The sequence below is a fragment of the Phyllostomus discolor genome, chromosome 5 (assembly GCF_004126475.2).
Source record: "Phyllostomus discolor isolate MPI-MPIP mPhyDis1 chromosome 5, mPhyDis1.pri.v3, whole genome shotgun sequence".
In the NCBI taxonomy this organism is placed as follows: domain Eukaryota; kingdom Metazoa; phylum Chordata; class Mammalia; order Chiroptera; family Phyllostomidae; genus Phyllostomus; species Phyllostomus discolor.
The window spans coordinates 166,961,883-166,980,170 of NC_040907.2; the positions used below are offsets into that span (position 1 = coordinate 166,961,883).

Sequence of the window (18,288 nt, forward strand, 5' to 3'; positions counted from 1 at the left end):
CTAAAAGTAAATAAATAAAATATTAAAAAATGAAACCCAGCAGATGAGCCCAAAAAGTCTTGTTATCAAGATGGGGTATTCGGATGTCATAGGTCATAGTCATCCAGCAACACCAGGGCGCAGCCTCCCCACAGGTTTGGTAAGGTCCGCTGGTTCACCTCGAACCACAGGCTGCTGAGACCCATTGCTCGGAATAGTTTTTTTCCTAATGTGCTGCTTGGAGGTCAGTTTCCCCCAAAGTGTGGTATTTCTATTACCAGTCACTTCACCAATATGATTGGTTAGGATGAGTAAAAAGTTTAAAGCAACTTGACTTTAAAGAATGATAGGTGCTCTACAGCATGGTGCCATTTTTAATGTTAAATTTGGTACCTACTGGGGGCCATCGATGAAGGGACTTCTCAGACAGGAGGGCACGCCACTGGAAACCTTATGACTCCGATCCCACTTTCACTCTCACGCCTCCGCCTTAGAATCTTCCCAGGTGCTTGAAATCACTCCTTTGTCTCCGTTTCCAAGTCCTTTGTATACATGTCCACCATGGTTCTTATTCCATTTTCGCTTGGTGGGTTGCCTCCCAAGTTGCCTTCCTCCCTAGTGCCGAGCTCTTCTGGAAAATCACCTTTGTGTTCCCCGCCGTGCTTGGCACGTAACGGGAAACTCCGGAGACGAGAGAAGACGTGGGAGAACGAGAGCACTGTCTCCAGCTGTTTCCCGATGACTGGGAAGCTGTGAGGCGAGGCCACGCACGAGAACTCCAGCTCCCGCACTATTTATTCAAAGAGCCAGTTCGATTCTTCAGGCCAAAGCAATCCATATTTTAGGGTGGAGAGAGATTCGTGACTACCCAGAATACTCAATTTCTGTTTGCAAGAACTCTGATGGAGGAGCTTCCTCCATGCAATGCAGGAGCTGACAGAATGAGGAGGTTCCCTGTCTCTTCTGCCTGCGGACCCTGAGTGGACTGGGAGTCTGTATTCGTCTTTGGCATATCCCCACCCCTTTCAAACCCACCCAGTCCTCTGTTAGGATTTCCATGCTTGCTGTCAGCCAGCAAGGTTCCTTCCTTCCTTACTAATATTTAATGGGCGATTCTCCCTTGAATCAACCCTATCTTTCAAGGGAACTGTGAGTAGTTGATGCAGTTAATGGAAAGGAATGAAGCTATAATGGTGGGATTATGGAAGGGGATGGCAAACCCCTTTGACTTAATCATTTAGCCAACTGTCTCCTTTGCCTTCTTACAATACAACTTCAGTCCACTCTGGCAGCCAAATGGAGCAATTGCAACCAAGTTCTGCCTGCCAGCCTGAGCTAGCCAGAAATTAAGCGCCTAGACTCTGAGTCACACCGCTAGGTTCAAATCCCGGGTCGTTTACTTATTATTAGATATGTGACCTTAAGCAAGTTATAAAAACTCCTCCTAACGAGGTGGCTTTATCTATAAAATGGGGCTATGTTTTTCTACTTTATCCAGATATTGTGGTCAGTGAAGTAATCCATGTGAGGCACTTAGTGCAGGACCTGGGCTACAGCTGGTAACCAGTAAACCTAGCCATTATTATTTCATTCTTGCATCGGAATGTCCTAATTTCTTCATAGAGGCACAAATACTTGAAGTGCAGCCATGTATTTTGTAGGCAGGACGTGTTACCATGTGGCAGAGAGAGAAGCAGATAGGCTTTTGCTGGCTAAGTGATCACGCGGAACCTATTTATTCCACCTGGCCTGTTTCACACCTGTAAATGGGGGTTGGGTAGGCAGCGTTACAAACTCAAGTGCCTATAGAAGTAAGACAGGTAAAATCCCTGGTGATCTGGGCTGGGTATTATACATTAGAGGGTGGTGGGGTTTGTGGTTAGCTGTAGAGCTTTGCTGCTCAAAATGTGGTACACTGACCAGCAGGATTGACAGAGCCCTGGCATTTGTTAGAAACAACAATCTCAGACCTAGTGAAATGGAATCAACATTTTAACGAGATCCTTAAATGATCTGCATGCCCATAAAAGTTTGAGAAGGCTGCTCTGGAGCACAAGCCATCTGAAAGCACTCATATTTAGCCCTGGCTAGTGTGGCTCCGGCTTGGGCACCCGCCCTGAAACTGAAGGGTCAGCAGGTTGGATCCTGGCCAGGGAACATGCCCGGGTGGCAGGCCGGGTCCCAGGCAGCAGCCCACACCGATGTTTCTCTCCTTCTCCCTCTCTTGCCCTCTTTCTAAAAAAAGTACATTAGAAATCTTTTTTAAAAAGGCATTTAAATTTAGTTTAGTTTTTTTTCTTTTCTTTTTTATGCCAGCCAAAATAACAGACTTAGGGCTGCATCAGCTTAGGCTGCCAGCAAGTGATCATTGCAGTTGGTGGCTCTGAGATGCTGCCAGCCCTAGGTTTCTCTCTCCGAGACCTTTCCTTTATAAGTTTCTCTCTCTGAGCATGTGCATAGGTAGCCAAGACCAAGCCTGGGTCGCCCAGGACAGTAATTCCTGAAGTGGAAGATGCCCAAGAAGTTATCCGCTCAACTCCTCGCCTTCTAACAGGTAAACTGTTACTGCTCCTACTTTGTAGAGGAGACGAAGGAGGCTCAGGGAGACCCACTGACCCACATCCAGACGCTAGGAAGCGGCGGTGTTGGTGGGTGTACGCCATTAGGAAACAAACAGTCCTGTGTTGTCAGAATCAGCAACCGTTCTGGTTTCCAAGGCCTGGAAAGTCTATTAATTTCTTTATATTCTCCAATGCCTAATAATTGTTCTCAGTTTCTCCCGGCACCTCCCTGTCACTTCCTGGCAGCCCTGGGGACAGAAGGTTTCCTCCTTTTGCACAGAGAAGGCCCACAGCCGGCTTCTGAACGGATATCCGGCCCGCAGGATGCAGAGGAGGCAAAAGCCTCATTGTTCTTGGGGCCAGTCCGCCCCTCCCCCAGCCCAGAGGACACTCGTCGCAGACCCCCGGAGTGATCGAGGGCCCATTTCCCAGGAGTGGGGCCTTCAGAGGAAGCGAGGCGGCATGTTCTGAGCCTGATGTTCTGAGCACACAGTGGAAAGGCTCCAGAGCCCCAGTGTAAATGAGCCTGGAGTTTGAAAACGCGTTTCCAACACCACCAGCTAGGCGACGTTACCCATGAGCACGCCCCATTGCCTACTCAGGTGATCCCGTTCGCGTTTTCAGCGTGAATGAGTTTGGTTGTCATGGGGTTCATTGCTTTGCGGACTCCACGTGCTAGAAGGCAGTTTATTAGCCCAAAGGACCGCTTCCCACGCAGGGACCCCTAGAGTCCGGTGGTTCGTGAGGGCGCGGGCGGTCCCCAGCTCCGGGAGACGCTGCTCGCTTAGTCCCGCCGCCGGACGCCCCACCCCGCGGCCGCCGGGGGGCGCTCGGGCTGCGCGGCCGCAGACGCGGCCGCCGGTGGCGGGTCGCCACCGAGTCGCAGACCCCTCCGCGCCCTCGGAGGAAACAAAGTACACCTTTGTCAGCGAACGGGCCCGGGTGCGTGTGCGACGGCGCGCAGTTACTGGCCGCCGGGTGCGAGGCCCGCGGGCGCGCCTCGCTGCCTCTGGGCTGCAGTCCACGCGTGGGCCCGGCGCGGCCCGGAGGAAGGGGGTGCGGCTCACGGTCCCGCCGGGCCGCCCTTCCTGCCATACCGAGTACTCCCAAGGTTAAGCCTGCCCCGCACGGGCGCCTGCCGGGCCGCGACGCTTCTCCCACCACCGCTGTGGCCTGTGGACTTCGCTTTGTCGGCTCTCGGCAGGGCGGGAAGCGTACGAGCCGGAGCGCGGGGGGTGTGGGCGTGCGAGTGCGAGCTCCAGGACCCAGGGCTCCGGCTCAGCGGGGCTGCCTTTGATGCCCCCACCGACCCTCGCCGCGCCGCGCCCGCCTTCACGCCGAGCGCGGGTCCCGGGGCGGGTCTTGGACTCCCGCAGCCGCCTACCACCCTAGCCCCAGCGCGGAACGCACGGAAGACTACAAGTCCCAGCAGGCCGCGCGCCGCGAGCGCCGAGACTGTAGGCGCGGCCCGGTGTGACGCTTGCGCAGTACCAGCCGCCCGAGCCTGCTAGTACCACACCCCCGGGAGGGACGGAGGGGAGGCAGAAGCATCCGAGGCATTAAAGCATCCGAGGGAGCCGGAGGGGAGGAGAATGGAGTGACAGAGAAACGCGGAGGGTGGGGGGGTGGGGGGGAGACTGTTGAGGGAGGGGGGAGGGGGGACACAGAGGGAGGAAGAAGCGGCGGCGGCGGCTCCTCTTTGCAGAGGGGGAAAACTCTGAAGGATAGGAGCAGGAATAATGCGGTAGGAAAGGCGGGATCCCGGCTCCCGGCTCCGGCAGCAGCGGCGTTAGCCCGAGCAGCGGCAGCAGCAGCGGCAGCACCCCTAGGCGCTGACAGCCCCGCCGGCCGGCTCCCTCGCTGACCGCCGACTGTCAATGGAGCTGGAAAACATCGTGGCCAACACGGTCTTGCTGAAAGCCAGGGAAGGTAAGAGGCAGGGCTGGTGCGTGCCGGGCTCAGTCGCCGCGGGCCAGGGTGCGGGTGCCGGGCGGCGTGTGGGCTGGGGCGTGTGTGTGCAGGGTGCCCGCAGTGAGTTGGTCGCGTGCAGGACGCCTCTGAGAGCTACTCTGCAGACGCTTCAGGGTTCCTGCCCTTGGGCTCACGGAATCTGGACTTGGGTAGAGAAGGGGAAACATCGAGGTCGCAGGGGGTAGGATGCTCAAATATCCCCTGATTTCCTGCTCTAACCTCACAGACATCGCGGCAGCTGTTGAAAAGGGCAGTTGGAAAAGCATGCATTCAGGAAGAGAGGGGCAAACATGAAACATGCAAATAACATAGCTTTTCGAGTCTGCCCGGGATGTTTCTATGAGTGTGAATTTGTGTGTGTGTGTGTGTGTGTGTGTGTGTGTGTTGGGGGGGGAGGTGGAATTGGCAGAAGCCAAGTCTTTGCTTGCGCAGGCTGAGTTGATACAGGCTCTTGCTGGAAACCATCCGCTGGGAATGTTTCTTAGGGAAATCCCGTCGTGTGGAAGGAAGCCTTTTAAAGGCAAAGTAAGATGTTGAGGAATTAGCCTATTCCTAGAATAACGAGAGGATGGCTGTACAAATCACCTAGAAAATAATTCAGGATTTCAGAGGTGGTTTTCTTTCCTTTTTTTTTTTTTTTTTTTTTGCGGGAGGGGGGCTGGGGGGGGGGCGGTAACTGAATTGTTTGATTTTTGGCTCAGTTAAGAAAAGAAAGGTAAGTGTGCTGGTGCTTAAATGCGTTTTGGGTGCAAATCAGTACATTTCCTGCATGTAGCTGGCAGGAAGTGTCTAAATGGAGTGGATAAGACCCTAAAGTCAAAGCTATAAACACGCGTTCTGTAGCTTCCTAGAGATGGGGGGTGGGGGGTGGGGGAAAGTGGCCCAGAAACTCAGACGGTTCCTGAAATAATTGTGTGCCTGTAAACATACATATTTAGGAACACCTGGAATTTATGTAATATCTCTTTTGCCAAGGCTTGAGCTCTGGCGTGCAGCCTTTTTATTAAACGGGGAAGTGGTTTTTCCTTTTCGTGGGAGGAGGCTTCGTTTGACACCCAAGGTAAGAAGTCAGCCTAAGCAAGGTCTTGACTTCAGAAGGATACTCGGGGAGCAAATGCCATACCTACTTCTTAATATTTTCATTCACCCACTTGGATGAATGAAGGAAGAATTCTTGGCCAGCAATAAAACGACTTCTGTTTATCCAGCCGGTTCCATCGCCGTGTGGCTCTGTACTCGCTGTGCGGGTTGGGTGATGCACAGCCCAGCGATTCTGCCCGGCGTTCACGTCGTAATTGGGTCGTCACTTGTCGCTCTAAAGCAGCCTGCAGCAGCTGCTTGGAAGGTTTGCTTTGAAAACCCCAGCAGAGTTTAAAATATGCAGGTCTATTCCCTCCCACCCCCCTCCCCATTGCTCAGCTTTGGCGTGAGAACAGATTTGGAGGAGAGGCTGCTACTTGGCAACTTCAGGTTCTAAGGCCTGATTTTTTTTCTTCTTGCCTACTCGAAATTACAGCGTGAGGGGCAAAGGTGGGGGCCAGTGGGCTCTCCTCTGTGCTGGGCAGTTCGTCCTGAAGGGGAAGAAGCCGGGCGGGGGGTGGGCTTGGGGGGGACAGCCGGCCAGCTCCCCTTCGCGCCCCCGCTCTCAGTCTTTGCAGTCGCCACCTAGTGCTGGGATTTGGTTGTACATCTCAAGGCCCGGGGCTGGGAAAGTGTGTCTCCCTCCCTCCATTCTGAAATTAATTCTTGGGAAATCACTGGGTAGGATGGTGCTGGAGGCTGTGTAAATTTCCCCGGTTTCTCTACTTGTCCGGGGAATTCTGCTCCCGCGATTTGCTGCTCCACACGTTGCTTTGCCTGGGGCACGTTTTTTCCTTTCCTTTGCAATTGGTTGCTTCTTTCAAAATGTTTTGCTTGGAGTGGGCAAAGTGTTACCAATTTTCTCCCTCAAATTGGTCTCCCTAGAATTTTTTTTTTCACCGAAATGAATTCACCGCCTGATTTCTTGGGTTAACAACAACAACAACAACAAATCAGAACCTTAGGCAAGGAAGAGACTGCAGGCAGGAGGTTTATGTGGAATGACGCAATTACAATGATTAAAAGCACTCAATAACGTGCCTTACACTTCCTTGTCCTTTTAGAACCTTTTCCATTTCTCTTTGAGAGTTTGGCGGTCATCTCATGGTGAGAAAGTAGCTCTTGATGATGCCTTTGAAATGGAAAGTGTCTTGCCTGGAAGGAAATGGAGAGACTGACACATGCATGAGAAAAATTAACCACTCACATAGAAACTTCACTTTTAAATTTACATCTCTCCCCTTCTTCCTCTTTTTTTTTTTTGTGTAAGTAGAACCCATGATTTTAAGTGCTCTCATTCTCTTCTTGCCACATCTTTATTAAAAATTTGAGCACATAGTCTAATTAGTATGGAAGCTTATAGAAATAAAAGCAATTTATTTTTTTCTTCTCAGTTCTCATATATTTGAAGTCATTCTTTTAAATTAACCAATTCTGCAAATAACTGTGTTATCCAGGAATGAAAGTCCTAATTAGTTTAGTGAAATATCTGATGTATTTATAGTATCTTAAAAAAAAACCTGTGTTGTTTGGAATATTTTAAAACACTTCTTGAAGATTCTTGTGAATGGTTACAGATGAGAAATATAGTTGGTGAATGCGAAATTTAATTTAGAGCACTTAACAAAATATATTGTACACAATCTGAAATGATGCTTTCAAGTAAAAGTCACATTTATTCCAAACAATTGGGAAACAGACCTTGAAGAAAGACAGACACACTTTGCAAATGCTGTAAAGGAATTTGTAGTTGATAATTTTGGGGCTTATCTTTTGTTTTTATTATGCATTCTGAAAGACAGATGACTTTTAAATTCATTATAAATTTAGATTCTTACCATAATAAAACATGTATCAAGTGGAAAACATGAATATAGCAAAATAAAAAAGAAAAATCCATAAGCATATTAATGTAAAAATGATTCATTGTTAGTAATTAGAAAACATAGCAAGCAAATTGCACCTTTGTGACAGTTGTTTTGAAATAAGAAAATTTTAAACTACCCAAATGTATTCTGTTTGTTTATCTTGGTCTCATGAGAAAACATCAATTTGGTCACTCTTAGGAACTTTAGATTACTCTCCTAAAAAGTGGTGAAAGAAAGAAAGAAAGGAAGGAAGGAAGGAAGGAAGGAAGGAAGGAAGGAAGGAAGGAAGGAGGAAGTTGGGACTGAATTCATGCCTGTTTGTAGAGATGAGCTAAGTGATTAAGCTCAGGCCAGCTCTGTCTACCTGCGTTTTCACATCTCAGAGTCTCGGGAAACTGGCAAGCCGGCTGGTGTTGAGATGATAGTAGTGAGAGAGCCTGTGCAGAGTGCCTTTGGTGTATTTCTTTTGTTGTTGTCGCAGTGGAAGTTTTCGTGTTTTTCTCATATTTTAGACCTGCGGCCTCACCCTTGAGGGATCAGAGGTAGAAAGAAATGTTGCAGGGGCCCCCCTTCCCTTTCCCTGCAGGCCCTCAGCAGTCACATCTGATCAATAGAGATGACCGAGGGAACATCGATCCCAGCTTGCCAAGTGTGATTCTGGCAGACACGGAGTACAGGGACGGAGCCGTGGGAAACAGAATGACTTTGCCATTGATCACGGTTGCCGAAAACCAGAATACGCGAGAACCATTTCCTCCGATGACTGGATGACTTGTGGGCTTGGCTCTTCCTGGTGATTAAGATTGAGGGCCGGGGCAGAGGTGGGGCAGAGGTGATGCTGGAGGCTGGCAGAGGTGGGGGAGGGCTGGAGGAGAGAGAGAGAGCCGGCATCTAGCCTCTCACCGCCGGTGAGGGGCAGGCCTTACTTGGACAGAAGTAGCATTCCACAGCAGGGCTGAAAGCCCAGGCCTCCCCCCTCCCTTTCCCTCGCACCCCAAGTTCATGATGATGAACACAGACCAATAACGGCTTTCCTCCTGGCATAGGCAGCTCCAAGGTGGGTAAGGACTGCCTGGCAGTGAAGTGCAATGCCATTAAATGCAACGGCCTTGCATTTGTTCTAAGTTTCTTTTCAGTACTGACAAGTCAGAGGTAGAGAAACCAAAAGCAGTGTTTTCAGAAGGCCTTGCTCTCTTACAGAAAGATTTCAAGCGATGATTTTAATGAATCTAGCTGCCTGTTTTTACAAGCATCAGTTAAATGCCCACAAGACTCTCATCTTTCAAGAGCTTAGCTGCTTCTTGTCAGATTTTTAACTCCAAACAAGCTAGATTCTTGCAGTGCCCAAACTAACTCTTGTTTAAATGACGTCTTCAGAAGCTGTCACTATTGTCGTGGCTTGCTAAATGGTACCTTTAGGGGCCTAGGCTGTATACTTTCGTAACGTCCAAGTGAATTTCAGGAAAGAGTTCAACATGCCACCAAATTCACCTTTACCAAGGGCTGTTCAACAACCCGCACGTGGGGACTTCCAGTGTCCTCAGGAAACCATCCAGGGCTGCAGGCAGTATTTAAAGTGAACATTTGTTGCCGGTACATTTGTGGCTTAAGGTAAAGTATTATAATATCTGGCTGGACATGTTTGAAATAAAAAAGTCCTGTGGCTGCAGAAAGATATCACTGCCATAGCGCATGCAGCCGAGGGGTGAGAAGAATAGAAAGTGACTACAAATAGGTCACATGTAGAAAAGGAAACTAGGGATTTCTTCAGTCGTACTGCCCTGAGTCCCACACCTGACATCAGACTAGGACAGTGGAGATGAGGGTTCTAAGATGTGATGTTTAAATGATTAACGTGGGTTATATGGGCTTAAATGGTAGGAGTGACTTCTACTTTAAAACACATCCTGCTATAGTTCAGTGAAATATTTTAGTTAAGAACGTCATAAACATGGAAAAGATTTTAATCAATCAATCGAGCTTGTTTAAATTTTATCTTTTTAGGGTGAAAACATATTGTTCCATTCAGTACTATCTAAACACAGGGGGGAAAGAACTAAATTTTGCTAAATCATGCTACCTTTTAAAAAGAAAGCAGCTACTTCCTAGCTAGAGCCCGTGTCCCCATGCCCCCTCAGTTTCTCATTTTGAGAAAACCGTTCTTACATTATCTTCTGAGATTCTTGCAAGGGTAAAACCATTCATTCATCCAACACTGATGGTTGAAGGACCCCGTGGGAGGTGACATTTTGGATGTCGGCCTCGGGAACATGCAGCTGGAGGTGGGTGAGGAGATGGAGTTGGGCATGATTGTGTGCTCAGGCTTTCAACGGGGAAATCTGATACGAGGAACACCAGGTTTTTTCCCCCGAAGAGCTGAAGCTGGCTGTGGTTTGACCTGCCCAGCTGGGTACACGGCAGTGACTCCGCCACACCGAGAACTTGGGCAGTAACCTGCAGGACTCACATATGATTTAAGGATAATTCAAGGGTCATACCTGAGGGATAGGCCCAAATCTGGAAGACAACCACTAATCGTCCAAGGCATTGTGTTTTTACAACAGTCACTTCCTACAAATGGGAACTCTGAAAAACAAGGGCAAGAAGAGCCTTTGGTTGGAACGACAAAATCTGAGAGGAGGCTGGGTTGCAGCGGCACCTGCTAGGCAGAGCTTTGGTGCTTTTTGCGGGGAGCATCCTGGATGGGGTCAGGGGACCACGGTGCTGGAGTCAAGGTGGCGGAGGCCACCGTTCTCTCTGGCTTTTTGTTGGGATGGGTTTGGGCATGTCCTCTGGTGTAGCCAGTTACTGGCAGTATCCTGGAAAGGTTAAAGGCCTTTACTTTTTCTAAAGGTGTGCCATCTGTCCAACACGGTAGCTTGTAGCTGCATGTGGCTATGTACATGGAAGTTAATTAGAATTGCAAATTCAGTTCCTTAAGCACTCAAACCACATTTCAAGGGCTCAGTAGTCCCACGAGGCCAGTGGCTAGGCGAGAGGCGAGGCCAGTGTTGGATGGTCCAGATATAGAACGTTCTCAGCACTGCAGAAAGTTCGTTTGGACAGAGCTGCTCTGGAGCTCTGCACATCGAATCAAATGAGTGTGGCAACCCCATAACGTCTGACGTGGTAATTGGGGGAAGGTTCAGGAGACGGAGTGAGGTACATGTTGTGGGGGTGTGGGAGGGGGAGACAGCAAGGACTCGGGCCATGGGGGGTCAGGGAGTAGGACTGGCTCCAGAGAGTAGTTCAGCTCGGGGACAATAGTAGATATTGGTGGTGGTGGCGAGCCACCCTTATTTCCTGTTCTTTTTTTTCATATCTTGCTGGGAAATTTGCCTAGATTGAGCAACTGACTTTCCTGATTCAAATTAAACACATGTTACGGGTGTACATACAGAGCCCCGTGTTCCTTCTTGAAAGGCCTGGTATAAGGATGTTCTGTATCGTTGCATTAAGAAAAAAATTTAAGTTGTGTGTACAGTAAATATACAGAAAAATGGAAAATAATGACCTCTTTCCATGGACTTCAAAAAGGCGCTCCCACATGAGGGTGAAAATAGGTAAAACAGTTATAAGGGGTTGCATGTTTTGAGCAGGACAGACTGAAATAAGATCACAAGGAAGATGTCAAACACACACTGTTCTTGTACTCACTTTAAGAACTGTTTCCTGTGAGATTTGCAACATTTTAACACAGCTCATTTAGCGGCCTCTTAGAAAACAACATTCGCATTTGAAACAATGAAACAGCTCGCTGCTGTTTCTGTGGGGTCTGAAGCAGGGACTCTGTTTGAAACTGTGCCAAAGAGGCAACTGGTAACATCTTTCTGACAGAAGTCAGTAACAAATTAGTCTAATTTCCGTAGGGCCTGCCTTGTGTCTAGGAATTTGCAATCTGTGGATTAGCAATATATATATATTTTTCGAAGGCTGCAATTAAAGGAACCCCAAAGGACAACTTTGGGGGTCTCTGCAGAAAGCAGAAGCAACTGAGATACACAGAGAAGAGCACTCCTGTGCCACGAGGAAGCAGGGGCCCCCAGGCCCGCCGGCGCCTCGACACCCCACGCCTTCTCAGCCGGTCGCCCCGTCTGTCCTCCACTTCCCAAGCTAGAGGTGTCCCTGCTTTAGCAGATGGGGAAACTGAGACGAAAGAGAGTCACTTGTCCAAGGTCACTGGAATTGTGGGTTTCTGTGGAGTACCCTCCGAAGTCCTTTAAGTGTTCAAAAATAAGTCTTTCCTCTCCCTTGTGACATTGTAAGCCCCAAACCAAACCCCTGTCTTGCGGTGGTGTAGTTTCCAAATGTGAACCCCCTTGTGATTGCAACCGTGTGAGATGAAGGTGGTCTCTGTTGCATTTCCTGGAGCAAGGGGCCAGGCGGGAATATAATCTCCCTCCCAGGCCTTGCTTTCAGCTAAGTGCCAGTTTGAGAGCAGTCGGATGAAGTATTCCTGGTAGGTTGTGACTGACTGATGGGCGAACCCTCCCAGTAGGTGTTTCCACTTTAGAAGCAGCGATGCTAATCAACTCAGATGAGTCCGAGATTGAGGGGAGGGGTGTGTGTATACTAGACATCCACACATACAGGGCTACGATCCTTCCTGGAGCCCCATTTACCTTCTGCCCACGTTGCCCCTGCCCCTCCCAGCGCACACCAACATGGCAGAAGGGCAAGGCCAGCCTCTTGGCATTCTTCCTAATAGCATGGCCTTTGGAGGATCTCGAGAAGCCAAAGAATTGCCCCTGAGGGACAGGTGTTAAACCAGATGGCTGGTGGTGGGGACATGGCACTGGCTGTGGCCTAACCACCTATCCTTGTCAGAGCCAGCACAGGGGCACTGGGCAGGCAGATCCCGCTGGCCTGGGTTTACCCGTGCCCGTCCCCTCCGCCCCAGGGCCTCTTTCCCTGGGGGCTCGCTGCCCCTCGGGAAAGCCTTGCCTCAAACACCTCTCCCTGAGGGTGACACCTTGGGTGCATGCCAATGTTTCTGTGGCTTTCTTTACCTAAACATGTAGGGGGCTGGGGTAGGGGAGGTGGGGAGAGACCCCCCAGAGCAATGGCTCTGCCGGATTGTGGGGTGTCCCCTCCGTCTCCTAAAGAGAATGTGTGAAGCGGCCTTTTCCCCCCAGAAAAGTGCTCCCTGGGTTAACCTCTTTCTTTTTTTCAGTGGTGACCTTATGGGTGTTTGCATCTAGAAACCGTAGCAGGGTGTGTGTGTGTGTGTGTGTGTGTGTGTAAGAGAGAGAGAGAGAGAAAGAGAGAGAGAGAGAGAGAGACTTAAGGACCATGGATTTCCTTAGGGGTCGCTGTCAAACTTGAGATGCTGGAGAGGGGGCTGTGCGATGTCACCACCCGGTAATGAGGGGGCAGGAAGTCAAGTCTTTGACCTCCTGCAGAGCAGGTGAAGCTCTGAACTTGACCTCTTCTGGAAGGAAGGGGGGGGGAAGGACAGCACTAACCCAACGACAGGCCCGAGAAGCCAGCCAGCGAAATCGGCCTGCGTACCTGGTGGAAGGTCTCGTGGAACCTCGCTGAGAAGTGGGATGCCACCGCAGTGTGGGTCTCGGACCTCGTGAAAGGGAAACAAGCTGGGGGAGGGTCAGCAAATGGCCCTGGAAAGACAGCGTTCTACTGGCTGACGCAGACACGTGCTCTGCCCCCACGTACTGTCTGTTCGTGCACTCAGGAGGAGCTCGCTGGGATGCCCAGACAGCCCCCCGCGGGAAGGAGCTCCAGCTCTGGGGGAAACAGCGTGTGAGCTCATGGACAAAGAGTCGGGCTGCGGACTTGAGTGGCAGAGGGTGTCGCAGGACCCAGCTTTTCTCAAGTCCCACTGAGTCACAGAGGAGGAAGGGTAGCTGTCAGATGAGTGGAATATAGTAGGTGTTCAACAAACGTTTCCAGAAATGACTGGCTGACGCTACGTCTGAGTTATGGGGGCGCAGGCAGAGAAAGTATGATTCTCAAGAAATGGTCTTGATGTCACAGTAGACGGTAAGCGAGGACATGATTCAACATGGCTAAGAATGATTAACTAGGGCTATAGGGCGAATTGGAAAATGTTTTCCAAATGTTTATCTTAACTGCAAAAAAATGTCTGGCAAACTCCCCCACCTCCATCCCCAATTTGGAAGTGGTTTGTTTGACTTGTTTTGGAAGAAGTAAATATTTGCATTAGGCCAAACATTTGGGGCAAACAGTTCTCCCCAATTCTGAGGCTCTGTGTGGGTCAGAGGAGATGGTTGATGCCGCAACACTCATACCTTTTTTGGCGAAACCGAAGGTAGCTTAGGCCACAGTTTCACGTGCTGCTCATGGCACTCCTAGGACGAGGCTGAGGAAATGGAAAGAAAATGGGAAGCCACCCCAGTGATCCTCCCAGACCTAGGAAGGGCCGATGACCTGGCCTTTGAAGGATGCATTCATTACAAAAACGTTGCCTCTCAGTCCGTAGGCAAAAGGGCTGGATCCAATTAAGACAAAGAAAACGTATGTGAACTCGGAGAAGAAATTTCTAAACAGTCAATTCTGTAATCCTCTCTGAAGAGGAAGAGGCCGACATGACCGGGCTTTATGGAGGCTGCCAACTCCTGTGATATATAATAATTAGTAACCACTGGTTATTTCGCCGCACGCTCATTTTCCAAACCACTAACCATCGCTTGGGATGGAATGCACCGGGCCTAGATATTTGCCCCAGATGTCTTCCCATCAGTAGGATCCACTTAGAGGGATTTTAAAAATTAAAGCTCAATTCTCTATAACATACAGCGGAATAAAAATTTTACAAAGGACCCACCTGATTTCCTCAATGGCCCATGGGGGGTATCAAGGTGAGGGTTAGGCTGCGGGCACACGTCAAGTGCACTTCTCAGGTTACACTGCTGTAACTATTGGGTGACTAATTGTTTTATAGCGTGGTGCCTGGTGTTCTCGCTAGTGTCTTTGGCAGCTTACAAACATTTCAGGAATGGCCGTGAGGGGGTTGAGGGTTTGAGGGGCCCACTCAGAGTCAAGTTCTTCCTGGGCAAGCACTAGAAGTGGACCTGTGTCTGCTTATCATCTTGTTCACCCGGGCGGGCCTTTACGCTCCAAGTATCTGTCTCAAGTATGAGAACTCGGGGGTTTCGTGGAAGCAGAATTCCAATGGGAATGGCCCTGAACTGGGGTTGCGTCTTCCCCAGTGTCCCACACCCAGCGCTCCCTTAGTGCTTGCTGTGTGCTTGGCACCACGCTGGGTTCTGAAGGGAGGACTGGGCAGGCAGTGGAGTCTCCCGTCCTTTTTCTAAAAGAACCATTTCGGGAGTGTGTGTCCGTTGTTCTGTTTGATCTCGACCCTCCTGTGAGGCAGGTTTGATGCTCCCCCGTTCTTAGAGACGAAGAACTGGACAGTCGGAGGTTAACGGCGCGCCCAAAAGCACCCTGCGGGTTCCAGCGCCTGGACCCAGGGCCAGGCTTCTGCACGTGACACTTTCCTCTCCTCCGTCACCACCACCTCCCTCCGTCATCTCACCAGCTCTCGGGGGTGTCAGCGCTAGCACAGACGAGGCATTTGGAGAAGAATCACGTGCGCAGCTGTGACTCACAACGAGAGCGGAGTCATTCCAACGTTTAAGACATAAAGAGATCTGCACAGACAACGCTCGCTGCAGAACATTCGAACCACGCCGTGGCACATCCAGAAGAAAGGCAAGAGTCTCTCTCTCCTCCCATGGGCTCTGCAGCCGGCTGCAGCCCTCCGAGGTCATCGCCGGCAGCGTGTAGGTGGGCGTTTCCCCCCGGTTTCTATGTCTTTGCGCGTGTGAACATACAGAGCGCTTTGCACGCGTGGGGCTGTAGTCTTCACGCCGTCCTGCGGCTGTTTTCAGTCGGCCGCGTGTTGCAGAGCCTCCCTGTATCTGTGTTTACAGTTTCCCATGAAATGGATGGATGTCAGGGGGAAATTGTGAAAGACTTTGGAAACGCGGAGCCGGTTCAGTGGAATGCTGGGTGCCTTCCAGCAGACCCTGAGGGGCTGCTCTGGAGGGGTCCGTGTCTTCGATGGCCTTGCACTGGTTTAATAATATGCTCAGCCAAAGCCTATACCGTGAGCCACGTAGGGTCTCCGATTTTTAAATGTAAACAGTGTAGGGATATGCTGCCCATTGTGTAACATCTTTATACATTTATTCGAAGACTTTTTGTTTGTTTGTTCTTTTTCCCAATGGTGGTATCCGTTTAATAGCATTCTCCCCCCCCCCCCCCCGTCTCCTCCCTTTGGGAAGATTAGTGATAATTTCTGAAATGGCGTTGCGACCCTAGAGATGTGTAAAGTATATTATCTCATGAGAAAGGCACATGAGCCCTGGCTGGTGTGGCTCAGTGGAGTGAGTGCCGGCCTGTAAACCAAAGAGTCGCTGGTTCGATTCCCAGTCAGGGCACGTGCCTGGGTTGTGGGCCAGGTCCCCAGTAGGGGGTGTGCAAGGGACAACCACACATTGATGTTTCTTTCCCTTTCCTTCCTTTCCCCTCTTTCTAAAAATAAATAAATAACATCTTTTTTTAAAAGAGAGAAAGGCACATGATACACATGAGGACATGCGATGGGACATTTTTGAAACCTTTGGGATTTGACACCCCCCCTCCCTCCACCCCTGAGTGTTCGGTCATCTTTTGTATGCTATTCAAAGCTTAGGTTAGGGAAATCAAGTTCAGTCAAAGATTTCATTTGGCAATGACATTGTGACTGCCCCGGGGTTTTGAATGTGTAAGTAGGCAGTGAGCACAGGCCCGGGTAGCAAGCCCACAGCTTTGTAAGGGGGGTCCCGTATTCTCGCCTGTGATCGCCACCGCAGCCCAGACTCGGCAGCTGTGCTCATGGTCATTTCAGCTTCAGAAAGAAGGAAATCTGGCGCGGAGAGGTGAAGTGCTTCTCCAAGGCCACGCGGCAAGAAACTGCTCGCCCCGCCCCCCTCGAGCGCCGGCCCGCGGCGTCTGTTCTCACGCGTGAGGGCTTCGGTGTTCGGCGGTGCCGCGCACGGCCCTGGGGAGCCCCGCCCACCTCCTGGGAACGGTCGATTTGCGAATGTGTCCTGGGGGAGGGGTGCCCTTTCCTAAACCTCTCAGAGGTGCCGCGTGTGCTGCTGGTGGTTTTATGTCATGCCTTTTGCTCCTGTCATTTTTTTAAAATGTTGACTTATTGAGAGCAGGCTGCGAACCAAAGCATCGCAGGTTCGATTCTCAGTCAGGGCACATGCCTGGGTTGCAGGCCACGGCCCCCAGCAACCGCACATTGATGTTTCTCTCTCTCTCTTTCTCCCTCCCTTCCCTCTCTAAAAATAAATAAATTAAAAAATCTAAAAAAAAGTTGACTTAAAAACTTTCTTAAATTGATTTGAGAGAGATAGAGAAACATCGATATGAAAGAGAAACATCAATTGGTTGCCTCCTGTACACGCCCTGACCAGGGCTCAAACCTGTAACCTAGGCATGTGCCCTGACTGGGAATCAAACCAGAAACCCGTTGGTTCATGGGCTGACACTCAATCCACTGAGCCATCAGGCCAGAGCTTGCGCCCGTCTTTGATCTGGCACATTTTCCTCTGGGATTCTGTGGGTTCTCCCTTTGGTGACTGCTTTAAAAAAGTGAGTGATTATAGAGAGAGGAACAGGTGTGGAGGGAGAGAGAGAAAGAGAGAGAGAGTTGTTCTACTTATTGATGCATTCATTGGTTGATGCTTGCGTGTGCCTTGACTGGGAATTGAACCCACAACCTTGGTGTATCAGGACGACGCTCTAAGCTGAGCCACCTGGCCAGGGTGGTAGCTGCTTTGACTGCAGGTTTGCATTTGATTTGCCTACGTGAGCATTCTGAGTCCCACCTTGAGAATCAACAGTGCAGATAAAAACAGCACGGCACAAAGCAAGTCCTGCCACCCCACTCGGGCTCCTTCTGAGAGGAGCCGGGCAGGAGGGCACGGTTCAGAGGCCGGGGTCTTCAGTACTTTTGTCAGCACGGGAGGAGGGCGTGGCATTTTCTTCCTGGAAGCATCTGTAGCTTGTTGTTGGCTTGCACTCCGGTGGCTCACAGCTGCCTGGAAGCAGCAGCGAGACCAGACAGAGAAAGGCTGCCCGTTAATTGGATGATTAGTCTAAACATGGCTGTGGGCTCGCTGTCATCTCAGCCTGCAGGAAGGGGCTCCGCCACCCCGCAGCCAGCTCCTTCCTTCTCCAGAGAGGGCCCACGGGAAGCCCGAGTGGGCGGCCGAGTTCAGGCTGGAGCAGAAGCAGTCCTTCAGGCGGGACCTGTCCCAGGCCGGGCGTTTCCTCCGGGCACTTGGGCAGCTCTCGCACTGGTTCCCAGGCTGCGTTTGTTTCCTAGGGTGCCGAGGGCTGCAAAGTGCCACCAGATGGGCAGCTCAGAGCCACGGAATCTATCGTCTCCCGGTTCTGGGGGCCAGAACTCCAAAACCAAGTGTGGGCAGGCCACGCTCTCTCTGGAGGTGGCGGGAAGCATCCGTCCCGGCCTCTCTCCTGGCTTCTGGTGGCCCCGGGGCTTCTTGGCTCACCCAGCCTCCCCTCTGTACGGCGTGTCTGTCCCTGTGCGCAAAATTCCCCCTTTCAGGACTCAGCCGTATTGGGTTAGGACGCACCCTAATGACCTCATTTTAGCTGAATCACCTCTGTCAAGACCCTACTTCCAAATAATGTCCCATTCCGAGGTGCCGGGGGTTAGGGCTTCAACATAAAATCGTATTTTGGGGGACACGATTGAACTCGTAACGCAAAGCCCTGGCTAAGACGTTCCAAATCAGAAGCCCATGCATGGGTAGCAGCATCCAGAG

General features: G+C 50.7%; 1 protein-coding gene across 1 annotated transcript in view; it reads left to right on the forward strand.

The window, feature by feature from the left end:
- Window positions 1-4,185: 4,185 nt before the first annotated feature.
- Window positions 4,186-18,288, forward strand: part of GRK5 (G protein-coupled receptor kinase 5) — a 184,476-nt gene continuing 170,373 nt past the window's right edge. The window contains exon 1 of the mRNA XM_036027379.1: window positions 4,186-4,469. Within this exon, the coding sequence (XP_035883272.1) occupies window positions 4,418-4,469 (52 nt within the window). The 5' untranslated portion in view covers window positions 4,186-4,417. The remainder of the gene's footprint in view (window positions 4,470-18,288) is intronic.